General features: G+C 42.3%; 1 protein-coding gene across 1 annotated transcript in view; it reads right to left on the reverse strand.

The window, feature by feature from the left end:
* PDE4DIP (phosphodiesterase 4D interacting protein) overlaps positions 1-23,759 on the reverse strand; it is a 71,951-nt gene that overhangs the window by 37,297 nt on the left and 10,895 nt on the right. Inside the window, exons 2-6 of the mRNA XM_018557929.1 lie at positions 22,999-23,136; positions 16,539-16,658; positions 12,012-12,104; positions 6,734-6,937; positions 3,626-3,784 (exon numbers count right to left, since the gene is read on the reverse strand). Of these exons, the coding sequence (XP_018413431.1) occupies positions 3,626-3,784; positions 6,734-6,937; positions 12,012-12,104; positions 16,539-16,658; positions 22,999-23,136 (714 nt within the window). The remainder of the gene's footprint in view (positions 1-3,625; positions 3,785-6,733; positions 6,938-12,011; positions 12,105-16,538; positions 16,659-22,998; positions 23,137-23,759) is intronic.

Genomic DNA, 23,759 nt, shown 5'->3' on the forward strand with positions numbered 1-23,759 from the left:
CGCCCTCCCGAGCCAGTCCCGGGCCACAGATGGGGTAGCGGATCCCGGGATTGAAGGTGAGGGGTCAGCGGCGGCACTCGAGGGGGGGTGGCGGCAGGCGACAAAATCGCGCCATACAACTGATCGGCGGCTATAGAGCCGCTGATCGGTTGTATGTGAAACAGCCGTTAACGGCTGTAAAAACAAGCGGGTCCTTCCTGCCCGGGCGCACGCGAGCAGGAAAAAAATGCTGTCTGGAGACGGCAACCCACTGATGCGAGTCTAAGGAAGCCGGGCAACCCACTGATGCGGAGGTTAAGGAAGCCGGGCAGCGTGTAATGATTTGCCGCCTGGCTTCCTGATTAGCCGGGCAGTGTGTAATGACTCGCCACCCGCTTTCCCAATTAGCCGGGAAACCGTCTCCATGCTCCATCTTCACCAGGTGACGAGGAAGCATGGAGCCGGCTTTCTAGCCAATCAGGAAGTCGGGGGCTCGTTGTCTGGCTGCCTGATTGGCCAGCATCCCGAGCAATCATGAAGCCGGGCGGCGAGTCATTACACGGCGCCCGGCTTCCTGATTGGCTGGGAAGCTGGCTCCATGCTACCTCATCACCAGTTGATGAGGTAGCATGGAGCCAGCTTTCTGGCCAATCATTACCCGCCCCCCGGCCTCCTGATTGGCCGGGAAGCCAGCTTCATGCTCTCTGGTGACGAGGGAGCATGGAGCTGGCTTCCCAGCCAATCAGGAAACCGGGCAGCGTGTGTTAACTCGCCGCCCGGGTTCCTGATACCGGAAGTACAAGTACCCGCCCAAATACTATTATCGGCACCAATACTAGTATCAGTGCATCCCTAGTTACCATTTTAATATATGTTAATAGGGAGTATATTAATTTCCTGAATTGTTAAAGTGTATGTAAAGCCATCAATCTGTTTTGGATAGAGTGGGAAAGGATTGAGGGCTTGTTCAAACCAGCTTGCACCCTTCATTCAAATTCATACACACTGGTGTACATTGTGTAGGAGAACAACTTTACTGATGTGTCACAAAATGTATAATTGTATAAACTTCTTGGCTTTTCAGATTTTTACAGATTACATTTTTCTTTAGTGATTTATAACTTTCAACCACCTTTTAATCACAAAGAAACTATGAACGCAACTTACCTACAACACATGCACACACATATATATATATATATATCTACACTGAGTGGCCAGATTACTATGACTACCCCATCAGTACTTCGTTGGGCCACAAGATGACTCCACGAGATGACTTCGTTGGGCCGCCTCGTGACTCCATGAGATGTTGAAAGGTGATGCGAGGAATCTGACGCTGCACTGTTGCCCTTCTGTTGTCTTGTACCAGTCTTGCCCCTCTCCGTTCTGCCCTAACATTGACTAGTCGCTGACGGCCACAATTCGCACGTTCATACCCAGATTTTCTGCTGACAGTCCAGTCTTTAAACACTTTAACAACAGCTGCTCTTGAACATTTAACGAATTCTGCTGTTTTGCTGATACTGGGCAAATGGCTTGAGCGCCAACAATCATCCCACGTTCAAAGGCTGTTAAATCGCGTGGTTTACCCATATGTTCAGAAAAAAATCACTTCTACTGTCGTGGTAAACAACCTGCTTCCCTATTTATAATGGTCTGGCCCTCTAGCAACTTCAGCGCGAAATTATAGCTCATTTGCCTACAAACGTCAGGTGGTCATAATAATCTGGCCACTCAGTAAATCCCTTCTACTGTCGTGGTAAACCACCTGCTTCCCTATTTATAATGGTCTGGCCCTCTAGCAACTTCAGCGCGAAATGATAGCTAATTATAGCTAACTTGCCTACAAACGTCAGGTGGTCATAATAATCTGGCCACTCAGTATATATATATATATATTTATATATATATATATATACACACACACACAGTATCTCACAGAAGTGAGTACACCCCTCACATTTTTATAATATTATTATTATATAATTTCATGTGACGACACTGAAGAAATTACACTTTGCTACAATGTAAAGTAGTGAGTGTACAGCTTGTATATCACTGTACATTTGCTGTCCCCTCAAAATAACTCAACACACAGCCATTAATGTCTAAACCGCTGGCAACAGAAGTGAGTACACCCCTAAGTGAAAATGTCCAAATTGGGCCCAATTAGCCTTTTTCCTTCCCCGGTGTCATGTGACTCGTTAGTGTTACAAGGCCTCAGGTGTGAATGTCACCACTAGCTCTGCCCATGTGTTTACATTTTGCCGTCCCCTGTTAAACCGGTCAGTTTGCGGCAGCAGTTTGTCGGGTGCAGACTTTTAAAAATAATTTCGACGAGTTGGCGGTGACGTGGACAACGCTGGACATCGTGATTGACCCATGGATTATGTCGGTGGGTCAATTTTTGGAATTCAAATTTTTTTATTAAAGGAATTGTCAAAAACTTTTGCTGTGTTTATTTTTCGATTAAAGGACTTTTTCTAAAAGTGTGGTCTCTTTATTTATTTTACTTTAACCCTTTAGTGAATGAGTAGGGGTAGAAGTACCCCTTACTTATTCACAAGTGGGGTGGGCAGCATCTGGGTGCCCCTTTGTTAAAGGGGGTACCCCAATGCAAATAAGCCCCATTGCCCAAAAACCTCCACAACCACAGGGTTGTAGCAGAAGAGGCCCTTGTCCTCATCGGCATGGCGAGGGCATGTGGCCTGGTATGGTGTAGTGGAGGGGCTCACCTACCCCCCCCCTTTCCTGCCCTGCCAGGCCTGTGCCCTGATTAAAGGTCTGGTTGGGAATATTAGGGGGGACTCCACATTTTTTTTGGGTTGCCCCTTAAAATTCCTACCAGACCTAAGGGCCTGGTATGACTATTGGGGGAACTCCACACACTTTATTTATTTTTTTTACATGGGGGTCCCTCTTAACAATCCCTTCTCGTATGGTTTGGGAGGGGGAACCTGCACCGTTTAAAAAAAAAAAATTACATTGTGGGAAGACCGTTCTGCCTGCTTCGGCTGTGTGTTCGGCTCAGCCAAGCCGAAGCATATGCATTTTGCTCAGCTAAGCTGTTCGGCTGCTGTACGAGCTATTGTGAATAACCCGTACAGCAGCCCTTCAGTTTGGCTGAACCGAAGTGCTCCGCGGCCGAAGTGAGCCAAAGGATTAGCCGAAGCTACGGCTATATCCTTTGGCTCAATAGTGAATAAACCCATTAGACTATAAATGGTCACACAGCAGGTTGGATGCATCTGTGGAACGTAAAGATGAAATGTAATTGGTGTGTTTTGTGTTTCATCCTAGATTATAGTTATATCATTTTGTTTCAGATGTAAACAAAAGCAGTAGGGTAACAGGATGCAGAGACAAACCAGATTGTGGGGCCGAATCCAACAGTAAAAGCTCTTTAAAACAAGCCCTCGGTGACCTTTGTAGATCCATGTACTTGGAAATAATTTATACCCAAAGATCACATCTGAGACTCTGATGTTGGATCTCAAACTGTTTCTATCAATTTACAAAAAGTTTTGGCTATGCATACACTTTAAACAATATTGAAAATGACTTTTGAAGTTATGTGCACATGTTAAAGCTAATGAAAGAATTTAGATATTGGATTTATATATACTTTAAGTCCTTTACTCACTTGTAACATCTGGTCTTTCTTTGACACAGTTTCTTTTAGTTTCTGGATACTCTGTTCCTGAGCTGCTAGTTTTGTGCATTTCTCTTCTTCTACATGTTTAAGGTATTGGTTCTTCTCCTGCAGTTCTTTTTGTATTTTACGCAAAGCTCTGTGCAGTTCCTGGAAAAAAGATCAGTGATGATTTTTTTTATGCAGAAGGCAATTTGTTATTTTTACAAATATATCAAATGTAATATATTATAAAAATTGCACATAGTCCACATTGCCATATATCTGATTATTAAAAACAACTGTATTTATTGGTATATTTGCAGTATCATGCAGAAAAAAATGATAATGAAAGGTGTAGACCTATATTAGGGTGACCACTTTAGCAGTGTGCTTCACCATCTGCAGCCACTTGACATGTTATATGCACGCATTGGTAAGTGGATGTCCCCGGGAACTGAAGCATCAGATTATCTGGCCTAAACAAGATCTAGGTTATATAAAACTACGTAGTAAAACTCATGGTCATATCTAGTCAGGCACAGTTTGTGCCAAAGGGAGAGTTGGGAGCATAATTAAGGAAACATGTACATTTCTCAATGTTTTATCCCTTTAAAGAACTTGCAAGTACAGAAAAAAAACTGCTCAACTGTCAGAAATGTAGTCAAGTCCTGTTGTGGGCTGAAACACATAGCAATTTTACAAACTAAGGGGGTTATTCACAAAGCTCCCGAAGGCAGCCGAGCAACTAACCCAGCCGTAGTGAAGTGAGTTGAACGCTGTTCAGCTATTCACTTCAGTCTTATACAGTTGATTTCAACCATGCATCGGCTAAAATCAGCCGTACATCGGCTGCCTTCAGTCATTGAGCCTTGAGCCGAAGTGCAGAAGGACTACCGCTCGCCGCAGTATTTCTTCCATGATCGAGAAAAAATGCGCCTGGCAGAGGACATTCCTATGCATTCCAGAAGTAGCAGGACGAATGGATTGCACGCGGTATACTTGATCCAGCTCTCTAGGATCACCCGGAGGTTTGTCAAGTAGCATGTGAAGTATTGCTGTGACCGTCGAGTGGAGCTCCGTGCCCGCTGAAGCCTCAGTGATCCCCTTCAGCCTGAGATTATTGGGGCGGCTCCTGTTCTCAGCATCATCCTGGTGGAGGAACAGTGTTGTCAAGCAATGTTTGTTAAGCTGGGCCGATTCCAAGGCCGACATTCTGGAGAGCAGATCTGAGGTGGTGGTCTCAACCACAGTGACCTTATGGTCCAGGGACACCATTTGCTGTTTGATTTTGTGCACTTCAGTACGTAGAGCTTGTACTATTTTGGTGGCCATAGCATCCAAGTCTTCCTTAGTAGAGAGCTTAGGAAGGATGTCGTGCCAATCACCGTCCTCAACAGCAACCTGGCTGTGGGAGGGGACTGAGGATGCCGACCTGGGTGAAGAGCCACCACTCTGTATTATTGGGGTCGGGATCGGAGAAGCCTCTCGATCCATCCTTTGAGTATTGGGGCCATTATGTGAGGCAGGGAGTTTACTTTGCTGCTTGCATGGCGCGGAGCTCACAGCGCCGACCAGACCAGGTGCCATGATGGGATTGTTCCCGGCCTAGGAAGAAGTTGGTCTCTAAAGGAGAAATTGCTGCATATCTGGACCCTGTGGGAGTGTGGGTGAGCTGTGCAACCTTTTTTTGGCATGCAGGGGGAAAAGCAGATAGAGTCCACTGAAACAGTCAGGAGAGCCAGACCTTGCAGAGCTCCACTAAAACATGTCTTCACGCCGCCATGTCCAAACCACGCCCCCCTATGTTAGTATTTAACTGTTACATTCAACACGAGAAACAAACTACTGCTTAGTATAAAACCAAGTAGATGAGCAGATGAGTCAGAGTAGTCAAGGTCAGCAACATGATATCAGGAAACATTACAACACTCAGGAAGTGGTACCCTTTTATAATGATCAATCACTGAGCATGCTGATACCCAGATAGCAAGCAATTGAGCTGCAAGTTTGAAAATGACTAGCTAAACTATTGCAGACTTGCCAAGCTTCACAATTTCGTTGCACACTTACAGCAAGTCTGCATTGCAAGTCTCCAGATCAACGTGCTTTGCCAAACGGCTGTACACTTGCAGAGCTCTTGCTAAGACCTGAAGGACTCTTGCTGTAGACTTGCCAAGCAAATTTGCTACAAATTCAAAAAGTGTCAACTGGAACTTATGCTGCAAGTGTTCTGCAAGTCTACAACTTCCCAGGAATGTGTGCGGCAAGTTAACAAGAATTACAATTTAACCCTGCCACAAGTTTGTGGCAAGTTGTCCTTGCTATCTGGGTATGTGCTCCCAACATGTGCACATGTGCACTAATGTGGATAATGCACCTAAGGACATGAAGAGCATATATTTGCAAGAATTCCAGGGCTAATTTGAGGCAGGAGACACTTAGGGTCTGCTCTAGTGTGGAAAGCTGTGTTTTTCAGCAGTAGCAAAATGCTATTCTCTGCAAAGGCACACAGAAAACAATTGTTTTCCATGTGCCCTGTTCACACTACAGCGCAGGCATGTTCTGCATAGTGAAAACTGGATGGCAATGCAGGTTACTGAAATGCAGTGCATCACACTTCTGTGTACGGAAACCTGAATGGAGTGTACAGTTTGCACACTCCATTTTGGAAGACAGGCTCCTTACCCCGGCACCTGTGACCTAGCACTGCTAGTTAGCAGTCTGTAAGGTCCCCCTTAAGATATAACCATTGTAATTAGACACAGCCCAGTTGTAATGAGGCAAATCCCCTTTGTTTTGGTATTTACTGGAATTTAGTATATTCAAGTCAGTGAAAATGTAGATCCCGTTCTATTATTTTTCTTACGAATGCTATCAAAAAGGAAAGACTGAGTTGAATTGGATCATGTCAAGTAAAGGAAAATCATGCAGCAGGTATGAGTACTTCACTTGAGATTGTCTTTTGTCTGCCCAGTCTGCAAACAAAATCATAGAAAGGCACCAAAACTTTCTTTCAGTTTAGATTTGCTGGTGCATAATTACCTGAGTAATAAGGCTAAAAGTACCCCTTAAAATAAAGAACAGTATTTTAAAATTTGTGATTTGATCTAAAGGTACCTGGTTATGTTTCCATGTAGTTTCCTTCTGCTGTTTTCCCTCTAATAATTGAACTTCTAGCAACTGCTGAAACCTTTTAGCATCAGTTAGTTGATGTCCTTTCTGTGTAAGTGCCATCTGTTTTTTTTGAAGTTCCATCTGAGTTAGAAGCAATGTGTTTTGCAGGTCTAAAAAGTCCAGCTGTGTCGGCATTACCTGAAAAAACTAAAATATATACAACAAATCATATCTTAATTGTCAAGCATCAACCAAATGCATGCTTCTCCTATTCCTACTTAAACATTAAGTCCATCTAAAACGTATAGAGACTCTGAGAGATTATACTAGCAAAATCTCTAGGTCATTAACCTCCCAGGGTTGAGTAAAATGTGTCTCATTATCACTAATGGATTCTCAATAAATACAAATATTTTTTACTGTATATATTACAAAAGTGTGAAAAGGAATTATAATCCATTGCTTTGGTGTATAAAACTGGCAACTAAAGAACAAAGTTGAAAGACTTAATGATTCACTCGTTCAGCGTCTTTCATAACTTAAATATTAGTTACTATATGATTTATCTTTTAATAAAACATTTTTTTTTATATCAGATGGGTTGTTCCTCCTGCTCTGTTTCCCACTAGGGCATAACAAGCATATAATTGACTAATCCACAAACCTCATCAAATGTTTGCAAAACACCACTGATTTGTATTTTCATTTTCTCTGACTTTAAGATCTGCTAGGTGAGACTAAGGGGTCTATTCACGAAGCTGCCGAAGCATCTGGCCGTAGCTTCGGCCGATCCTTCGGCCCCAGGACCCCTTCGGTTCAGTAGAACCGAGGGGGTGCTGTACGGGCTATTCACAATAGCCCGTACAGCTCCAGTAAAGTTCCACCCAGTGTATGCTGTTCGCACAGCACCAACGCACCTAGATATCACTGATAAGTATAGGAAGTGAATGCAGCTTTCATTAAAAATGCCTGGTAATCCTACCATTGTAAAATTCACCCTATGTAGGAACTAAAAGCTGCATTGCATTACAGATATGCAGGACATGACTGTATATCTGTTCTGGCTGCTTGTGCATGCTCTGATTGCGTGGGTCTGGATTTGTCTGCCCTGACTATGCGTGCTGTCTGTGTCTACCCTGACTGTGTAACTGTGCCCTAACTGTATTTGTACTCTATTTACTCTGTGCACTAAGTGGGGCTGGCCCACAGTCTTCATTTCCTGGACATGCATTCCACAATTTGTGCACTTCTGTAAGACACAAGATGACAACCAAAAGGGAAGAGATGCAGACATTCATGAGGAGAATGGAAAACTTCCCATAGTGAGGTAAATCCCCTTTTAGACAGTTCTCACCCCAATGAAAGATTTCCCCTCTATCCCAGTTCTGGTGACAATGTAATATTTTTGATTATTTATCACATTCAGTCCCACTGATATTAGTCACCAGGAGAAATAGAAAAAAACTAAATCTCTCTAGCAAGAACACAGTCAGCATGAAAAACCTGACATGCGTAAAAAAAACAACGTTTTAGGTTTAGATACACTTTAGAACAGGGGTCTCAAACACATTTCACTCGGGGTCCACTCGACAAATTTTTTTCTCCAATGGGGGCCGCTTGCCAAATCTCAAATTTTAAAATAAATTTCTTTAGTACCACCAGAAACCTGTTAAACAAAGTAATACAGCTGTTTGTGTAGTTTACATAAGGGTTCTTGCTAGGGATGCACCGAAATTTTGGCTAGCGAAGCATATCGTCCGAAAATTGCACTTTTGGCAAAATGCTGAAAGTGCTATTTTTCGGCCGATATAGCAGTGCATCCCTGGTTTCTCTCCTTCCTGCTGAGCGCTGCTCTGTGTCCCCTTTGACACCGCTCAGCCTCCTGTGACAGATTAGGAGAGCGGTGTGGGGGCGGAGACAGCTGTTAGTGTTGTCAAAGGAGGCTGAGCTCTCCTCCCGCACCACCTCGCTCAGCCTGCTGTGACAGATCAGGAGAGCGGCGGTGTTAGGGCGGAGACAGCTGTCACGGGAGGCTGGGCCGGTGGTGCGGGGGAGGAGTCAGTTGTCAGAGGAGATGAGCTCTCCTCCCCGCACCGCTCACTCAACCCCCTGTTACAGCATGTCAGGAAGGAGAGCGACTGTTTGTAAATAATTGAGGACTGTGTCCCCAATTATGAATGAATGGGAAGTGATCTACATCATTTCCTGTACATTCATAATTGTGGACATGGTAAACATACTATCTCCACAAGTTATGAATAAAAAGGAACACTCAGCATAGAGTGTTGCTGTTTATTTATAACAGGGGCTTCAGAAAAAGAGATTGAGGACTCTGTGTCTCTCTTTTTCTATTTTAAAAGGGATATATCGGGAATCTGTTTAGACTCCCGATATTTCCCCAAAGCCCCCAACTGTAAAGTAAAAAATATTTAATAAAAATAAAATATTTTACAAAATTTTAAAAGGTTAGGAAAAAAAATAGTTTTGGTTTCGGCCTAACATTTTTTCTATTTTCGGTTTTGAAAATTTCATTTCGGTGCACCTCTAGTTATTGCACTGATAAAATGGGATGCCTTTATGCAATTTTTAAGTCGAAGGTCAGCAGGCTTGTTACAACCTAGAAGTAGCCAGTTTCTATTTCATAACATTCGCTGGCTAACCACACCAGTGTGAGAAGTTTTAAAAGAGTTTTAGAAGTTTTATAAAAGAGTCATTTATCAAAACTCTCTGGACACGTTCCTCTAGCCAGTTCTCTATCCATGTACAATTTCACCTATGCTCATAGACCTTAGCTTGTGTGCTAAGCGTTTATGTGGTACTGTATCAAATGCCTTTGCAAAATCCAGATATACCACATCCACCGGCCTCCCTCTATCCAGATCTCTACTCACCTCTTCGTAGAATGTTAGTAGGTTGGTCTGACAAGAACGGTCCTTCCTGAATCCATGATGATTATCACTTATAATACCATTGTCAAAACAAAATCCACTAAATAGTAATTTATCCTTCCCTCAAACAGTTTGCATACTATTGATGTTAGACTGACTGGTCTTTAATTACCCGCTTGACATCTTGAACCTTTTTTGAATATTGGTACTACCGCAGCTTTACGTCAGTCACTTGGTACCCTTTCAGTCATTAACAAGTCCGTAAAGATGAGAAATAATGGTCTGGCTATAACCTGGCCAAGCTCTTTAAGTACCCTGGGGTGCAGGTTATCGGGTCCCAATGATTTATTTGCATTAAGTTTATGCAGTCTTTGTTGAACTACTGTCAACCACTGTGGTGTTTTACGCACTGAGCAACTCACATTCTTATCTCTATTAAACCCGTCTTTTTCCTTAGTGTAAACAGAGGAGAAAAATGAATTTAATACCTCAGCCTTCTCCCTGTCATTAGTCTCCCATTTTCATCTTTTATTGGGTCCACCCGCTCTTTTCTTAACTTTTTGCTGTTTATATATTTGAAGAATGTTTTGGGGTTCTTTTTACTAACTGTGGCAATATGTTTTTCGTGATCTATTTTAGCTGCCCGGATTTCATGTTTACATATCTTATTGCATTCCTTGTAGCTTTGGAATGCCAATGCAGTCCCCTCCATCTTATATTTTATAAATGCCAGCTTCTTTTCTTTGATATGTTTTTTTACTGTTTTGTTTAACCATGCAGGCTTAGCTACCGATCTTTTGTGTTTGTTACCCAATGGTATGCACTTAGTAATAGCATCATGTAATGTATTCCTAAAACAATCCCACTTCCGACCTTATTAAAATAGGAAAATTTCTAATTTGTACATTACTAAATAGTTTGACTGGAGTGAGCCTGCTGCCCCCCCCCCCCTTTTATAACTGCCCTCTTTGTTAACTGCCCTTGAAGTAACATATTCTATGTCTTTTTCCCCCATTTTTATTCCCTCCCCCCATTATCCAGTTTAAAAGCTCCTCCAGTCTTTTAACCATTTTCTCCCCCAAAAGTGCTGCACCTTCCCCATTAAAGTGACATTAAACCCTCAGATTTGTTAACATAAAACAATACTGTAATGTGTGCCTTACTGTAATCCATAGTAGTTTCCCTTCTCTTTGCTGCTCTTCCTTTTAAATCCTCATGTCTTCTCATGCTTGGGGAGAACTTCCCTTTGCAGCTGAGTGCCTCTTCCTGTAGTGCTGGCTAAGGTTGCAAACCTGCACACAGACAGCATGTATCCATTCCAGAGACAAGGCAGTCTGCTGCAAAACAGAAGTTCTCCCCAAGCATGAGAACAGATACAGATTTAAAAGGAAGAGCAGCAAAGAGAAGGGAAACTCTCCCTGCCTCCCTGGAGTGGCGCGTGGCACCGGCAGTATCTCAGAAAATACTACAGTGGAGGTACTTTTCTTCAACCTAGCACCTAAGTCTCGGAACTCGTTTTTTAGGACACTCCAATTTTGTCATTGGTGCCGATGTGCACCATGACAGCTGGGTCATGCCCCACCCAGTAACCTGTCCATCCGTTCCGCAATGTGTCAAACACGAGCCCCCGGTAAGCAACAGACTGTTCAACGCTCACAGCCCGAATGGCAGATTACCGTCTGTCCGTCTGATAATAGAAATCCACCACCAAAATCTGTCTTTCCTGCCCCGCCATCCTGCTCCCATCCTTACTGGAGCAGTCACTCTCCCTGCGGATAGAGTAAGCGTCCTGCTCCAGCAATGTCACCCCTGAACTAATATCCCCAACAACCTGGCATATTTATTGGGGTGTATTAATTCAGGACTGGCATCTCTCGCACTCTTCCTTTTACTCCGCCTTCTAACGGTGACCCAGCTACCCACCTTGGGATCCTGCTCCTCCTCTATACCGCCCTCCAACAGAGCCTGGTGCGTCAAGTCCAGACTCCTTCCCATGTTGTTTATGATCCGCAGTGTTGCCAGTTTATTGTTTAGATCCAGAATCTGGGATTCCAAACAAAAAACTAGCTCACATCTGGCCTCTTTCTGTAGGGGTTCCCCAAGGCTCAGTCCTGGTCTCCTATCTCGGGCCTCCGATCCCCCCGTCTCCAGTGATGATACTGCCAGCACCAGCAGCACACGTCCGCCAGCACCGGCATGCTTCTGCTCGCCTCTGCTTCCGCTCTGCAAGCTCTCAGTCAATGCAGCTAGATGAGCTTTCATTGTGGTGCATAAAAATTGGACAGCCGAAAATAAAATGACCTTGCCCCCGAGAAAAGGGTGTAGCATAATATGTATTTTGGATAAAGTAGAAATGTTGCCCAGCAGAATAATAAAGTATAAAAATTACTTACTTGTAAATGCTCACTCTGACTTTTCAGAAGCATATCCTGCAGTTTAGCAATGGTATCCTCGTGATTGCTTATTATTTGATATAATTCCACCACCTAGAAGATGACAGGATTCAAATATTTTAAAGAATGTCTTTAGAAAAAAACAGGAACTACAATAGGGGGAGAAATTTTATATTTTGCCCTCATGTGAAAACTTCCTGATGACCATAGCAATTTCTATATTTTAATTCACATAACTTTTATGGACATTTTCAAGTACAAGGGCAATGGAAGTGGAGATACCGGACAGGGTATAACATTCAGTTAACAATATTTATGAAGTGCAAAATAGGGCATGAGAAAGAAACACCCACTGCTGTCAGAATAACCAAACAGTGCCTGCAGCTGTTTGGCTGCAAGCACTGTTCGGACGACAATTTTTCAGACTGTCCCTTCAAAAAAGTTACATAGTTACATAGTATTTGAGGTTGAATAAAGACACAGGTCCATCAAGTTCAACCTTTGTGCGTCTGTGTGTGTTTGTGCGTGCATGTTTGTGTATACAAGTCCCTTTGTGGTCTAGTTTTTAAGAGAACCTGTACCCCTGTATATTACGGTCTCTGAGGAAGGTATCTAAATTATTTTTTTAATAATTCAATACTCTCTGCTGATATTACTGCTTGTGGAAGAGAGTTCCAGAATGTAACCACTCTGACTGAAAAGAAGCCCCTGCGCCCTTTGCGGATAAATCTTTTCTCCACCAATTTTAGGTGGTGGCCTCTTGTCTTTGGTAGGGAGTTTACAGTAAAAAGTTTATTGCTGATGTTTAGTGGAGATGGCAACATTTTGTACATCGAAATCATGTCCCCCCTTAACCACTTGAAGTCCGCGGTGTTAAACCCCCTTCCTGTCCAGGCCATTTTTCAGTATTCAGTGCTGCGGTACTTTGACTGACATTTATTTCGTCATACAACGCTGTACTGAAATTAATTTTCTACCATTTTTTGGGGACAGATAGAGCTTTCTTTTGGAGGTATTTAAATCACCACTGGGGTTTTTATTTTTTACTATATTAAGGCAAAATTACCAAAAATTGAGAAAAAAAACAGTTTCCCCTATATTAAATGATAAAACTAGGGATGCACAGATACTTTTCGAGTACCAGTTGCAGCGGTTGCAGCTGGGACCTGGCTCTGGCACTCCACTGCTGTCCTGAAACCATTAGTCTGTATTGTTTTAGAAAAACTGTCACATGACAATAAACAAAAATGTATCAGTACTCGTACTTGTAAGTACTCGGCAAGTACCAGTACTCGCAAAAGTGGTATCTGTGCATCCCTTTATTTATATTTATAAAAACAAAATCGTACATTAAAACAGAGATGTACAAATCCCAGGAGCTCCGTGTGCTCCTTACAAATGACAGCTGCCTCCTAATTTTTGAATTTTTCGCTAGTCTAGTCTTGGAGCTCAAAAGTATCTGTACATGTACTCGTACTTGTACTGAGTACTGTACTTGGTATGAACAAAAAACAGGGAAGTGTTCCAAGTGAGGATCACAGAATCACTACGAATCTAATTAAAAAAAACCCCTACAAAATCTTCCCCCTACAAGTGATCCATATACCAACAATTACGTTGAGACTACAGGACTTCCATCTGGATATCTGGACTCGCAAAAGGAGGGGAACGAGACGACCAACTGTGAGTACGGCTGACTATGAAACAACTTGAAATAGTCCATCACAGGTCTCCCCCTCGAAAAATACTCTGTTCATCGGGAGGAATTTATTGATATAGGGGAAGGTTAAGATGATTCAGGAAATCAAGTGAAGGACTCTTTCTCTTTAAAGAAATAGATTTATAAAGAATACAGATATATGGAAGTTCATGATTACATCTTACCACACAGGATTGTGTCACCTTCCAATTATGGTGAATCACAGAGACCTCCTATATTAATCACCAACTGATAGATAGTATCCATTAGGTCTTTGGATACCTGTTAAAGAGTTTTTCAACTTGATCTATCTTGTCAAAATACCAAATAATCGTCTGTCAAGGGGATCAGCACTGATCACTATCAGGTGCTTCACCTGGGAGTATTCCCTCGTTTTGTTTCTGCAGGGATTGAGCTTAGTCGCAGTATGTGTGGGGCCCATAGTATGTATGAATGAATGTTTGAGTGTCACGAACAACGTTGTTCTTTTATTTCATCAGTAAGAAGCAGAATTGTTGTTGCAATTAATTGATGTTTTGTAAAACAAATAAAGTTTATATTTTTATAAGATTCACTGGTCTCGGTCTGTTTAGCAACGACTTTCTGTGATCCTCACTTGGAACACTTCCCTGTTTTTTGTTCATTAACTTTTGGTTGCATGACCTTGGATGACCAATCATAGGAATACATATAAAGGGATTGTTATAGTATATCGGAGCTCCAGGGAATATACAATTTTTCTTCACTGTACTTGGTATCTGTGCAACCCTAGATAAAACATTTATTATTACCCAATTTTTTGGTAAAATATAAGAGACGGGGTCACATCAGGTGAATGGACACCAAACATGTCAAGCCTTAAAATTGCGTGCGCGAAACCTAAAAAAAACTACAATACCCAAAATTGGCTATAGGCGACGCTTTAAAAGCTGTTACCGCTCATCAGTTTAGTGTTATCAGTGATTGATGGCCCTAAAATTATTGCTCACACTCCGACATTCGCGACGATATGTAACATGTGTAGCGCAACTTTCATTTTCGCACGCTGGCGCATCGAACGCGTATTTACGTTTATATGTTCGTAAATGTGGGGGTGGGGGACTTAAAAATTTGGGTTTTTAAAAAAAACTTTTTTATATGTGACTTTTATTTTTTTAATGTTTTTTTACACTTATTGTTATTGCTATCACAAAGGGGGATAACAATCTCCCTATGTGATAGTACAGGTACACTGACAGGCCCTCTTTATCTCTGAGACCCCTACTGTCACCTGGGGACCCCAAAAGAAGCTAATGAAGCACAGATCTGCTTCATCAGCTTCTTCTCTCTGGCTATAGCAGCCAGATGACTGACAGGTGAATGCGGAAGGGATGTAATACACATCACTTCTGCATTCAGACCTCAGAGGGAGGTCAGCAAGGAGGAAGATGCTGACCTCCCTCCCATTTTACCTCCCGACGCCCTCCCGAGCCGGTCCTGTGCCACAGATGGGCTAGCGGATCCCGGGATTGAAGGTGAGGGGTCAGGAGGGGGGGCACTCCAGACGGCGGCATTTGAGTGGGGGGAGGAAGGTCGTGCAAAGACAGCACATACATACGATCGGCAGGCTATAGAGCCACCGACCCTTGTATATCAAAGAGCCGGTAACCGGGCGCGCGCGAGCAGAAAAAAAAAGCCGTCTGATGTCGGCAACCCGCAAATGTGAATCCACCGTCTTTTCTCAATGAGCGGACGGCAAGAGGTTAATCGCCTCACTTCCAGCGTGAACAAGTTTAAATGTAGTAACCTTGTCTCATAGCTTGGGTCCTCCAGCCCCTTAATTAGTTTGGTTGCCCTTCTCTGGACTCTGTCTAGCTCAAGGACATCCTTTCTGTGGATAGGTGACCAAAACTGGACCGCATACTCAAGATGAGGCCGTACCAGTAATCTATAAAGTGGCAAAATGATTGCTTTGTCTACAGTACATTCCCTTTTTAATGCAAGACAGGATTCTGCTTGCTTTGTTTGCTGCAGCCTGCATTGCAAGCTATTGTTCAATATGTGGTCCACTATGACCCCCAAATTGTTTAACATTTCTGACTTCCCTATTGCAGTTCCCATTAATATTTATTCCGCTTGCCTTTTTTTAACCCCAAAATGCAGTGCTTTGCATTTTTCAACATTAAACCTCATCTGCCATATAGTTGCCCACTCCCCTATTTTATCAATTTTTCCTGTAATTATATAATGTCTAAGTCCGTGTCTATTACCCTCCCAATTTTAGTATCATCTGCAAACACAGAAGCATGGCTATTTACACCTTCCCCATATTAATAATAAGGTTAAACAGTAGGGGGCCTAGCACAGAACCCACATGCCACTCTCAACCTTAGACCAATTTGAAAAAGAGTCCTTTATCAATACTCTCTGGACACACATTTCATCTATGCTCATAGATTTCAGCTTATGTATTGATCGAATTTTGTTGAGAAGATAGGGCCACCCTTGGGTGAAAATTCACCCAATTCAGCAGGAAATTTGATCCATGTGAACCCAACTTGAATAAGCTGTGTGTTCAGTCAGCATGGTATAAAAACAGGGTGGGTATGGATAGCATCTACCTAGCATCATATCTAAACTGTATATTATTTTTACAGTAAAGTAAAACTGTTGGTTGCATTTACTGACTTTCATAGCTAGTCATTGTTAAAACAAAGTCCTGCATTCCGTCAGATTTAAATTCCTCTTTACAAAGTAAGTGTCATAAGCACATGACAGTATAGTATTGCAACATATTGTTCCACAAAAGCAGAAGATGGGATGCATTTGTTTTCAATAAGCACAATTACCTCTTGGTCTTTACTCTGGAGAGTCTCCCTTAAACACTGCAGGATACGTTCTTGATCCTGTACTACCTCTTGCTCACTGTTCTTCTTAGCAGTCAACTGCCGCTGAGCATCCTGCAGCATCTATAACAAACAAACAAAAAAGTTACCAAGTCTAAGAAATGAAAATCTGACACACAGGAATGAAAAGAATAAAGGTTGACCACAAACAGTGTGACACAATTAACACTATAATGAAATGTATAGGATGTAAGCCAGCTTAAATTGTCTCTTAAGTATTCAGATGCAGAGGGACTTTCAGGGGTGTGAAAAAAAAACTTCTTGTCCAAAGACTAAAGTGGGGGCCCAATTTACTTGTCCTGATATCAAACAAATATTTTAACCAAAACCCTATTTAACCATGCAAAGAAGTGCTTCTCAATGGTCAGCATGGTCACCTGACTGCACTGATCAACGAGTGCTTGCAATTTGCGAGCGAAATTCAAAATCCATAGGGCAGGGCTGTGCTGGACTTTAGACATATAGTACACCTGGGAAAAAAGCAATGCTCTGATATTGCATTAGGAATTTCCCTATGTAGTGTCTGTCTAAAGGTGCCCATACAGTGTACGATTATCGCACGATAATCGTGGGTAATCCCGCGATTGTACGATAATCGCAAAGTGCATGGAAAGCGTGCGACCGTTTCTACTATACGGTCGCACGTGTTCAGTCGAACAAGCAGGCTGGAAAACCCGCCAAGAAGCGTACGATTCTCGACGGGTTAGTGGCCTGCTTGTTCGACAACCGACGAATGGGCCGGTGTGCGCACGCGCACACTGCCCGTTCAGCATTGCAGTCATCGGAAGCCCGTCCTTCAGGGGGGCGGGCTTGCGATGAACGCAAGTACGATCTGCCTGGCCAAGATGGGCAGATCGTACGTTTTTTAAATTACTTTACAACCCTCGCAAGGGTTGTAAAGTGTATGGCCACCTTAGAGGTGGGTACATACAGAGATAATTTTTTCACAAAGTCTGTGAGGCTGAACAAAAAAAATATTATAGATTACTTCATCCACGTTAACAGCATGGATGCACGTAACTGTAAGAAGCCCCTTCATTTTGAATGGACAATAGGAAGATGTCACCAGCACACCAAACGATGATAACAGCAATCAAGTGCTCATTTATTGACCAATGCTGTCTCCCATTAGCAAGCGTTTTGGCGGCCACACAGGGTCCCCTTCATCAGGCTCAGATACGATGATAACAGCAATCAAGTGCTGATTTATTGACCAATGCAGTCTCCCATTAGCAAGCGCTTTCGGGGCCACACAGGGTCCCCTTCATCAGGCTCAGATATGTCAATAGTTCCCTAATCCCCAAAATACAAATGACTTAAAGTGCACCAATGCCCAGACAATAAACATTTAATTACATATTATTAACAAGCAATAAAAGAGCTTTTTTTTAAACCCCCACTGACCTCTCTAATTGCAGGTACCGTGAAGTAATTCATCCTTAAGGCCTGTTCACACTAGCCACCCACTGCTGTTATAATGCAAGGCGCTGTTGACCTTTTTATTTTTCCTTTTATAACCAAATTCTCCAATGTGGAAGGAGAATAAAAAACAAACTTATAAGAATTCAGGACACTGATTCTTATTAGTGAAGGCCTACTGGCAATTCATAAGAGGGGAGCTAGGAAACAAATGTCACTAGAATTAATATATTAGGCAATGCAGTGGGTAGAGTATAAAAACTACAGAAATATACTGAAGAGCCATATTCTCTCAGGCCAGCTAGTAGTGGGAACTAATCCATGTTGATCTAGCAAGACAAGAAATCCCTCCTGAGAGAGATAGGGCTTGAAGAGACAGGCATCTCAAGGAGTGCAAAACAACTTCGAAAAGGACTTCAGTGTGGAGAGGCGTATGTGATCGAATGGTATAACAATTCCAATTACATATTTCTATGAAAGTAGGAATCGGAGATCACAGGGTGAAGGAGACTTCCAATATTTCTGGAAAGAAGTGCTGTAATGCCAGTAGGGGCAGACATACAAGGATGTCTGATCCAAATATTCAGAATGGAGCTACAAGAGGAACTTGAGGATCCAACTGCTAGGAGATAACTCAGTAAAGAAATTAGCAGACAAGCAAAACAACCTCCCACTCAAAAGTAGAGGAGTATCTTTTTACATAGGGTTGAGCAGGTGACACAGAGGACTTTTGGCATCTGAAGGTAAAATAATATATAAATATTTGTTTGCCATAGTCACTTTATAATATGACTTTTTATATAAACAGTCTGTCAGCAGTGGGTATGCATTTCTTGGGCTTGAGTGGGATGTAGGCAGAGAATGTCTATAAGGTACTGGTAGAGGAAGAATGGGGCTTCTTGGCCCATCCCAAGATCTCCTGTCTTGAGGCAGGTGCGCATCCCAAGCACAAAAGGCATCAGGTATAACAGTATCAAGGTCAGAGCCAAAAAATATTACTAACCTTAAAGGGTAAACTGTTCCTTTAGTGTATACTCAGGAGGAAGTCATGATTCCACAGGTTGATTCCAGTCCTCACAGAAAAAGGTTTTACATACCAGGCGTTTTGGGAAGGTCTTTGGAGCAACAGCTCTAAAAGACCCCATGCCCAGAACAGCAGGCTGATCCTCCAATTGAAGACTACAGTTCACTGCATCAATCAAAGGATCAAGGACTCCTTGTAAACTGAATCATATGGAACTTGCTGATGGTGATAAAGGTCACAGGTGGCCTGAGGTTATAAAGTCATTGAAGGTGAGCAGTGGAATGGAACAGACCAAATAATCCATAAAGCACTTTACAAGTAGGAGCATCAGCAGCAGGAAAATGCTACCTCTAGGCTGAATGGCAGCAAAAATTCTGGGCTTACACACACAACAGTCCACCTAGCAGATGATGTCAGCCTTAACCTTCAGCACTGTAAGATGGTGGTGGCGGCAGGAATTTCAAAATGGCACCCAACATTATCAGCTGTGAAGTAGCTCCCAGTGCTTAAGCCTGGCCGGCCCACACCAGTGGCTGTGCAGTTCACTAACATTATACACTAATGTCTGGGATGTGCCAAAATGCAAAGTCCAGCAATCTTATAGTAAACGGTGTTCGGTTACAGCTTCCAATGCCAATCTGGTTCAAGCAGGATGGCCTTACTCGCAAAGGAGTCTTCAGAGACTGGATCACACCAAAGTCTGTGTTATGGCTTTGTACTAGTAAGACCATTCTGCGTCTTACTAGTACAGTATACAGAGGTCTGTGAAAATGCCACAACTCACCACTTTCTGAGGCTTACCTTGAGTGTCATCCCGGTTGCGGTGGAGGAGGCAAGCGGTGTGGGTGTGGGGTGGCAGGGCTGTTAGAAAAGTGCTGGGAGTTTTTTGCCTCAATGAAGAGAATGCATTAAGGTAAAAAACACCCAGTCTTTAGTACTACTTTAACAATTTTTGTATGCTAGTGTGAAAACCTCCTGAAGGCGTCAGTATAACCCAAATGTTTGAGAATTACTACATTCCTACGTCTCTCAATAGATGATAAAGCAATGTGTATTTTAGCATGTATGCACAATAGGGATGTAAAGATACCGGTTTTTCGGTATCAAGTACGAGTACCGATATTTTGTTTGCGGTACTCCTCGATACAGAATACCAATACTAGAAGTCCCATTAAGGAAGCCAGACGACATGTAACGACTCGCTGTCTGGCTAATGGGAAGCAGTCTCCATGCTCCCTTGTCACCAGGTGTCGAGGGAGCATGGAGCCGGCTTCCCGGCCAATCGAGAAGCCGGGGGGGGGGTCATTACCCACCCCCCAGCTTCCTGATTGGCCGGGAACCCAGCTCCATGCTCCCGTGTAATGACTCGCCACCCAGCTTCCTGATACCAGAGCATTTGGGCCAGTACGAGTATTTGCTAAATAATCAGTGCATCCCTAATGCATAAGATTTTTTTAAAACGGCCCCGGCTATGAATGGGTTTAAGCCTATGCCTCCAGCTATAAAATATTGATCTATCTTTGTAAATGACAATGCTAACATTACTTTGGGAAATTATGGCCATATTTAGGTAATGATGTAAGCCAGCCTCCCCAGCTTCTTTGTTTTCATGCAGCTGCCTGTTATCACCTAAATGGGGCTAGCTATGTGCCATTGGTTGCTAGGAAGCCACGCAGCCCAAAGTCCTAGCAACCAATGAATCAGCACATACTGTACATGCCTCACTCTGAACACTGGCGTCTCCCTGTATGCCAGATTAGGGTTGGTCTGAATTACCATCAGTGGTCTAATCTGTAAACTGGCAGTAATTCTTTTTGATTCTGTCGCAGCCATAGCAACAGACTCTTAAAGTGGCGCTATTAAAAACTATCTGAATCCGTCGCAAGTGTCGGTATAGCTACGGAAACTGGCAACAGGGCTTTTCTAAATTAGAGGCAGGAATTTTTAAAAGTCTATACAAACAGAAAAGTGATTCTTCATGGATGGTTACCTGTCTTGTATACAATACACTGGGCCATCAAAAAACGTTCAACACAATAAAATAAATTCAAAAAAACAAAAATAAATTTCTGCTCAGTGATTGTGAGCACAGCTATGTGCGAGCAGAGGTCCATCTCTCCAGTGTGATGCAAGCAAAATAATATATTAACCCTTGCTGCAGCACAGAGTACCTAAAAAAGAAAAAGAAGCATATTTACTGCTGTATTTTCAGCTTGACTGCATTACAGCAATAAATGAAGAAGGTTTATTGGGTTTAATCATTATCCAGTTAATTTGGGATTTTAACTATGCAAAGCTCTGAGTCTTTCAGGCTTTTGCAATAATTGGCTTAGCTGATGTAAAAAAAGGTAAGATGATATAACTGGTACTTGTTGATTCCTGCAGGATTTGTTCAACAGCTTTTCACAGGAGATTCTTCTAAATGTTTACTCAAACAGTGTGTATATCATTTGATATGCCCTGATCCATAACTGAATATCAGACTTTCTACCACATGAGGGAATATAATACCGCTTCATTATAGCCACAGAAACAAGTGGGTGAGTGACCTGGCATGAATGATACTAGCTTATATCAGGTACCACTAGAAAAGAACTTTATGGCTGGACTCAACTGAATAAAAATAGCTTGATCACTTTACTGTGCTCCAAATCTGTTCCCACTCCTCCTCAAAGGTCAGTTTTCCATTTGTGTACATCTGTACCAACTGTCCATTTAGTAGCACAGAGTATCGTAGCAAATTAAGTCCTCGGGCATAAGTGTCGATTATAAAAGCCCAATCTGGCCCATACTTGTTTTAAAAAATTTCAATAACATGGACAATAGTCAGAACTTCTGTCATGTTTCTATTGCTGTATTTCTCCTCAATGTGGAGGCTGACATTCTATCCCGGTGACACTAACGAGAATTGTGCGGATGTCGCCAGGACAGAAAAACATTAAAGTCTGCTAAATCCTTAAAAAAAACATATATAACCTATCTGAAGAGGCTATTTTTCTCTCAACAAACCACTTTAATGCCTCATTCACACAGGATGCGCAAATTTCTATTTTTTTTAAACACAATTAAACTGAATACACCCGAACGCAAGTAAACTCACAGTGAGCATCATACCATGTTAAATGTTTGCATGTATTTATATGCATGAAGTGCCCTATAAATGCATATGGTTGCATGTATGACATTGTGACGTGTGAAAGAGGACTAAAAAGTTCCTGTTACTTCCTGTGTGGTCACCAGGACAGGGAATGACAGAAAATATCTTCAATGGGTATGCAAAAACCAATAAACTGCCTTTGTAGAGCAGGGAACGGTTAGAATCTCTGTCAGTTTTTTGTTTTCGCTGTCGGTGTCCCTATTGGGGGATTCACCTTCTATGTGGTCAGGGCAATAGAAAGAAGAAATATCCCCAATAAGGACATGGAAATAAAACCTTCCCCATTCTATCCTACAATAAACAAAAATCACTAGTTGAGCATTGATGTATTTGGCTCTACAGTCTCTTCACTGTGTCTGCAAAAGTCTTGTCACAGCAAGTGTACAGTGCAAATTAACTTGCAAATAATAGTGCAAGTTCATTTGCACTACAAATCCCAAAGGTTCATCTTTGCAGCAGATTCATACCATTCCACAAATGAGACATAGTGGCCCTACTACTATTGGTTTTGGCAGGATGAGACCATCCATGTCAATATAACAACTCCGGGGTGCTATTATTAACTGTGAATGAGCCTAGGTGCTAGGGTTAAGTTGCTGTGCTGTTTCAAGTAAAATTAATAGTGGTCCCTACCAAAGGCTTTCCAAAAAGAGCATCTTTGTGCTGCTAAAGTAGACTAAAGCTGGGACAGTTTAAAAATGTTTATGTAAGGTCGAAAATAGATACTCCAGACCACACCGAGGTCACACCATTGAAAAATATGAGATTTCTAGGTATAGCGATACATTATTTTCTAGAATTACCTCAATGGTGTCTTGAGACTCTTGTAATTTTTCCTTAAGAGATTGAATCTCCACTTCAGCGTTCTGCAGCATGGAAACCTGTTTCTCAAGTAAAGCTCCATACTGGTTAGTATCCCGATTTTTTTTGTCAACAAGATTCTGAAAAAATAAATTAAAGTGTCAATAAATGCAAATAATAAGAATACAGTTAATGTTACATACAAATCTCAAATGTTCCCTGAAAAGCATTTATTTACAATGGGGGGATTTATTAAAACTGGAGTAGAGAGAATCTGGAGAAGTTGCCCATGGCAACCAATCAGCATCTCTCTTCGGTTTGCTCACGTAAGATTTGAAAATGAGAGATAGAAGCGGATTGGTTGCAGTGCAAATCTGCTGCAGATTTTGTCTGCTCCAGTTTTGATAAATATCCCCCATTCTCTTTTGTTATGTATAATTTAACTGGTGATCCCAGGTGAATTTCCCTGATAATCAAAACAAAGTCCAGGGTACTTCCTGGTTTCTCGTCGTTGTACCATTCAGCACTTCCTCATTATGAGTGTACAGGACGTTCTATCTATAAATGGTATCCTGAAAAGTCTAGTCATCTGCCTCTGATTATACAGACAGCCATGACTCTTGGTCCACTATTAGCAGACTTACAACAGCTACCATAGGAAGTATCACTGTCAACACAAGATTCTACAGAGCAGAGGAGTCTCCAGAGCGGTCATGTGGTGACACTGCCCTAGCCCTCTGACCTGGGAGGAGAAAAAAAAGAT

The sequence above is a fragment of the Nanorana parkeri genome, unplaced genomic scaffold (genome assembly GCF_000935625.1).
Source record: "Nanorana parkeri isolate BGI_ZX_2015 unplaced genomic scaffold, ASM93562v1 scaffold311, whole genome shotgun sequence".
Classification (NCBI taxonomy): Eukaryota; Metazoa; Chordata; class Amphibia; order Anura; family Dicroglossidae; genus Nanorana; species Nanorana parkeri.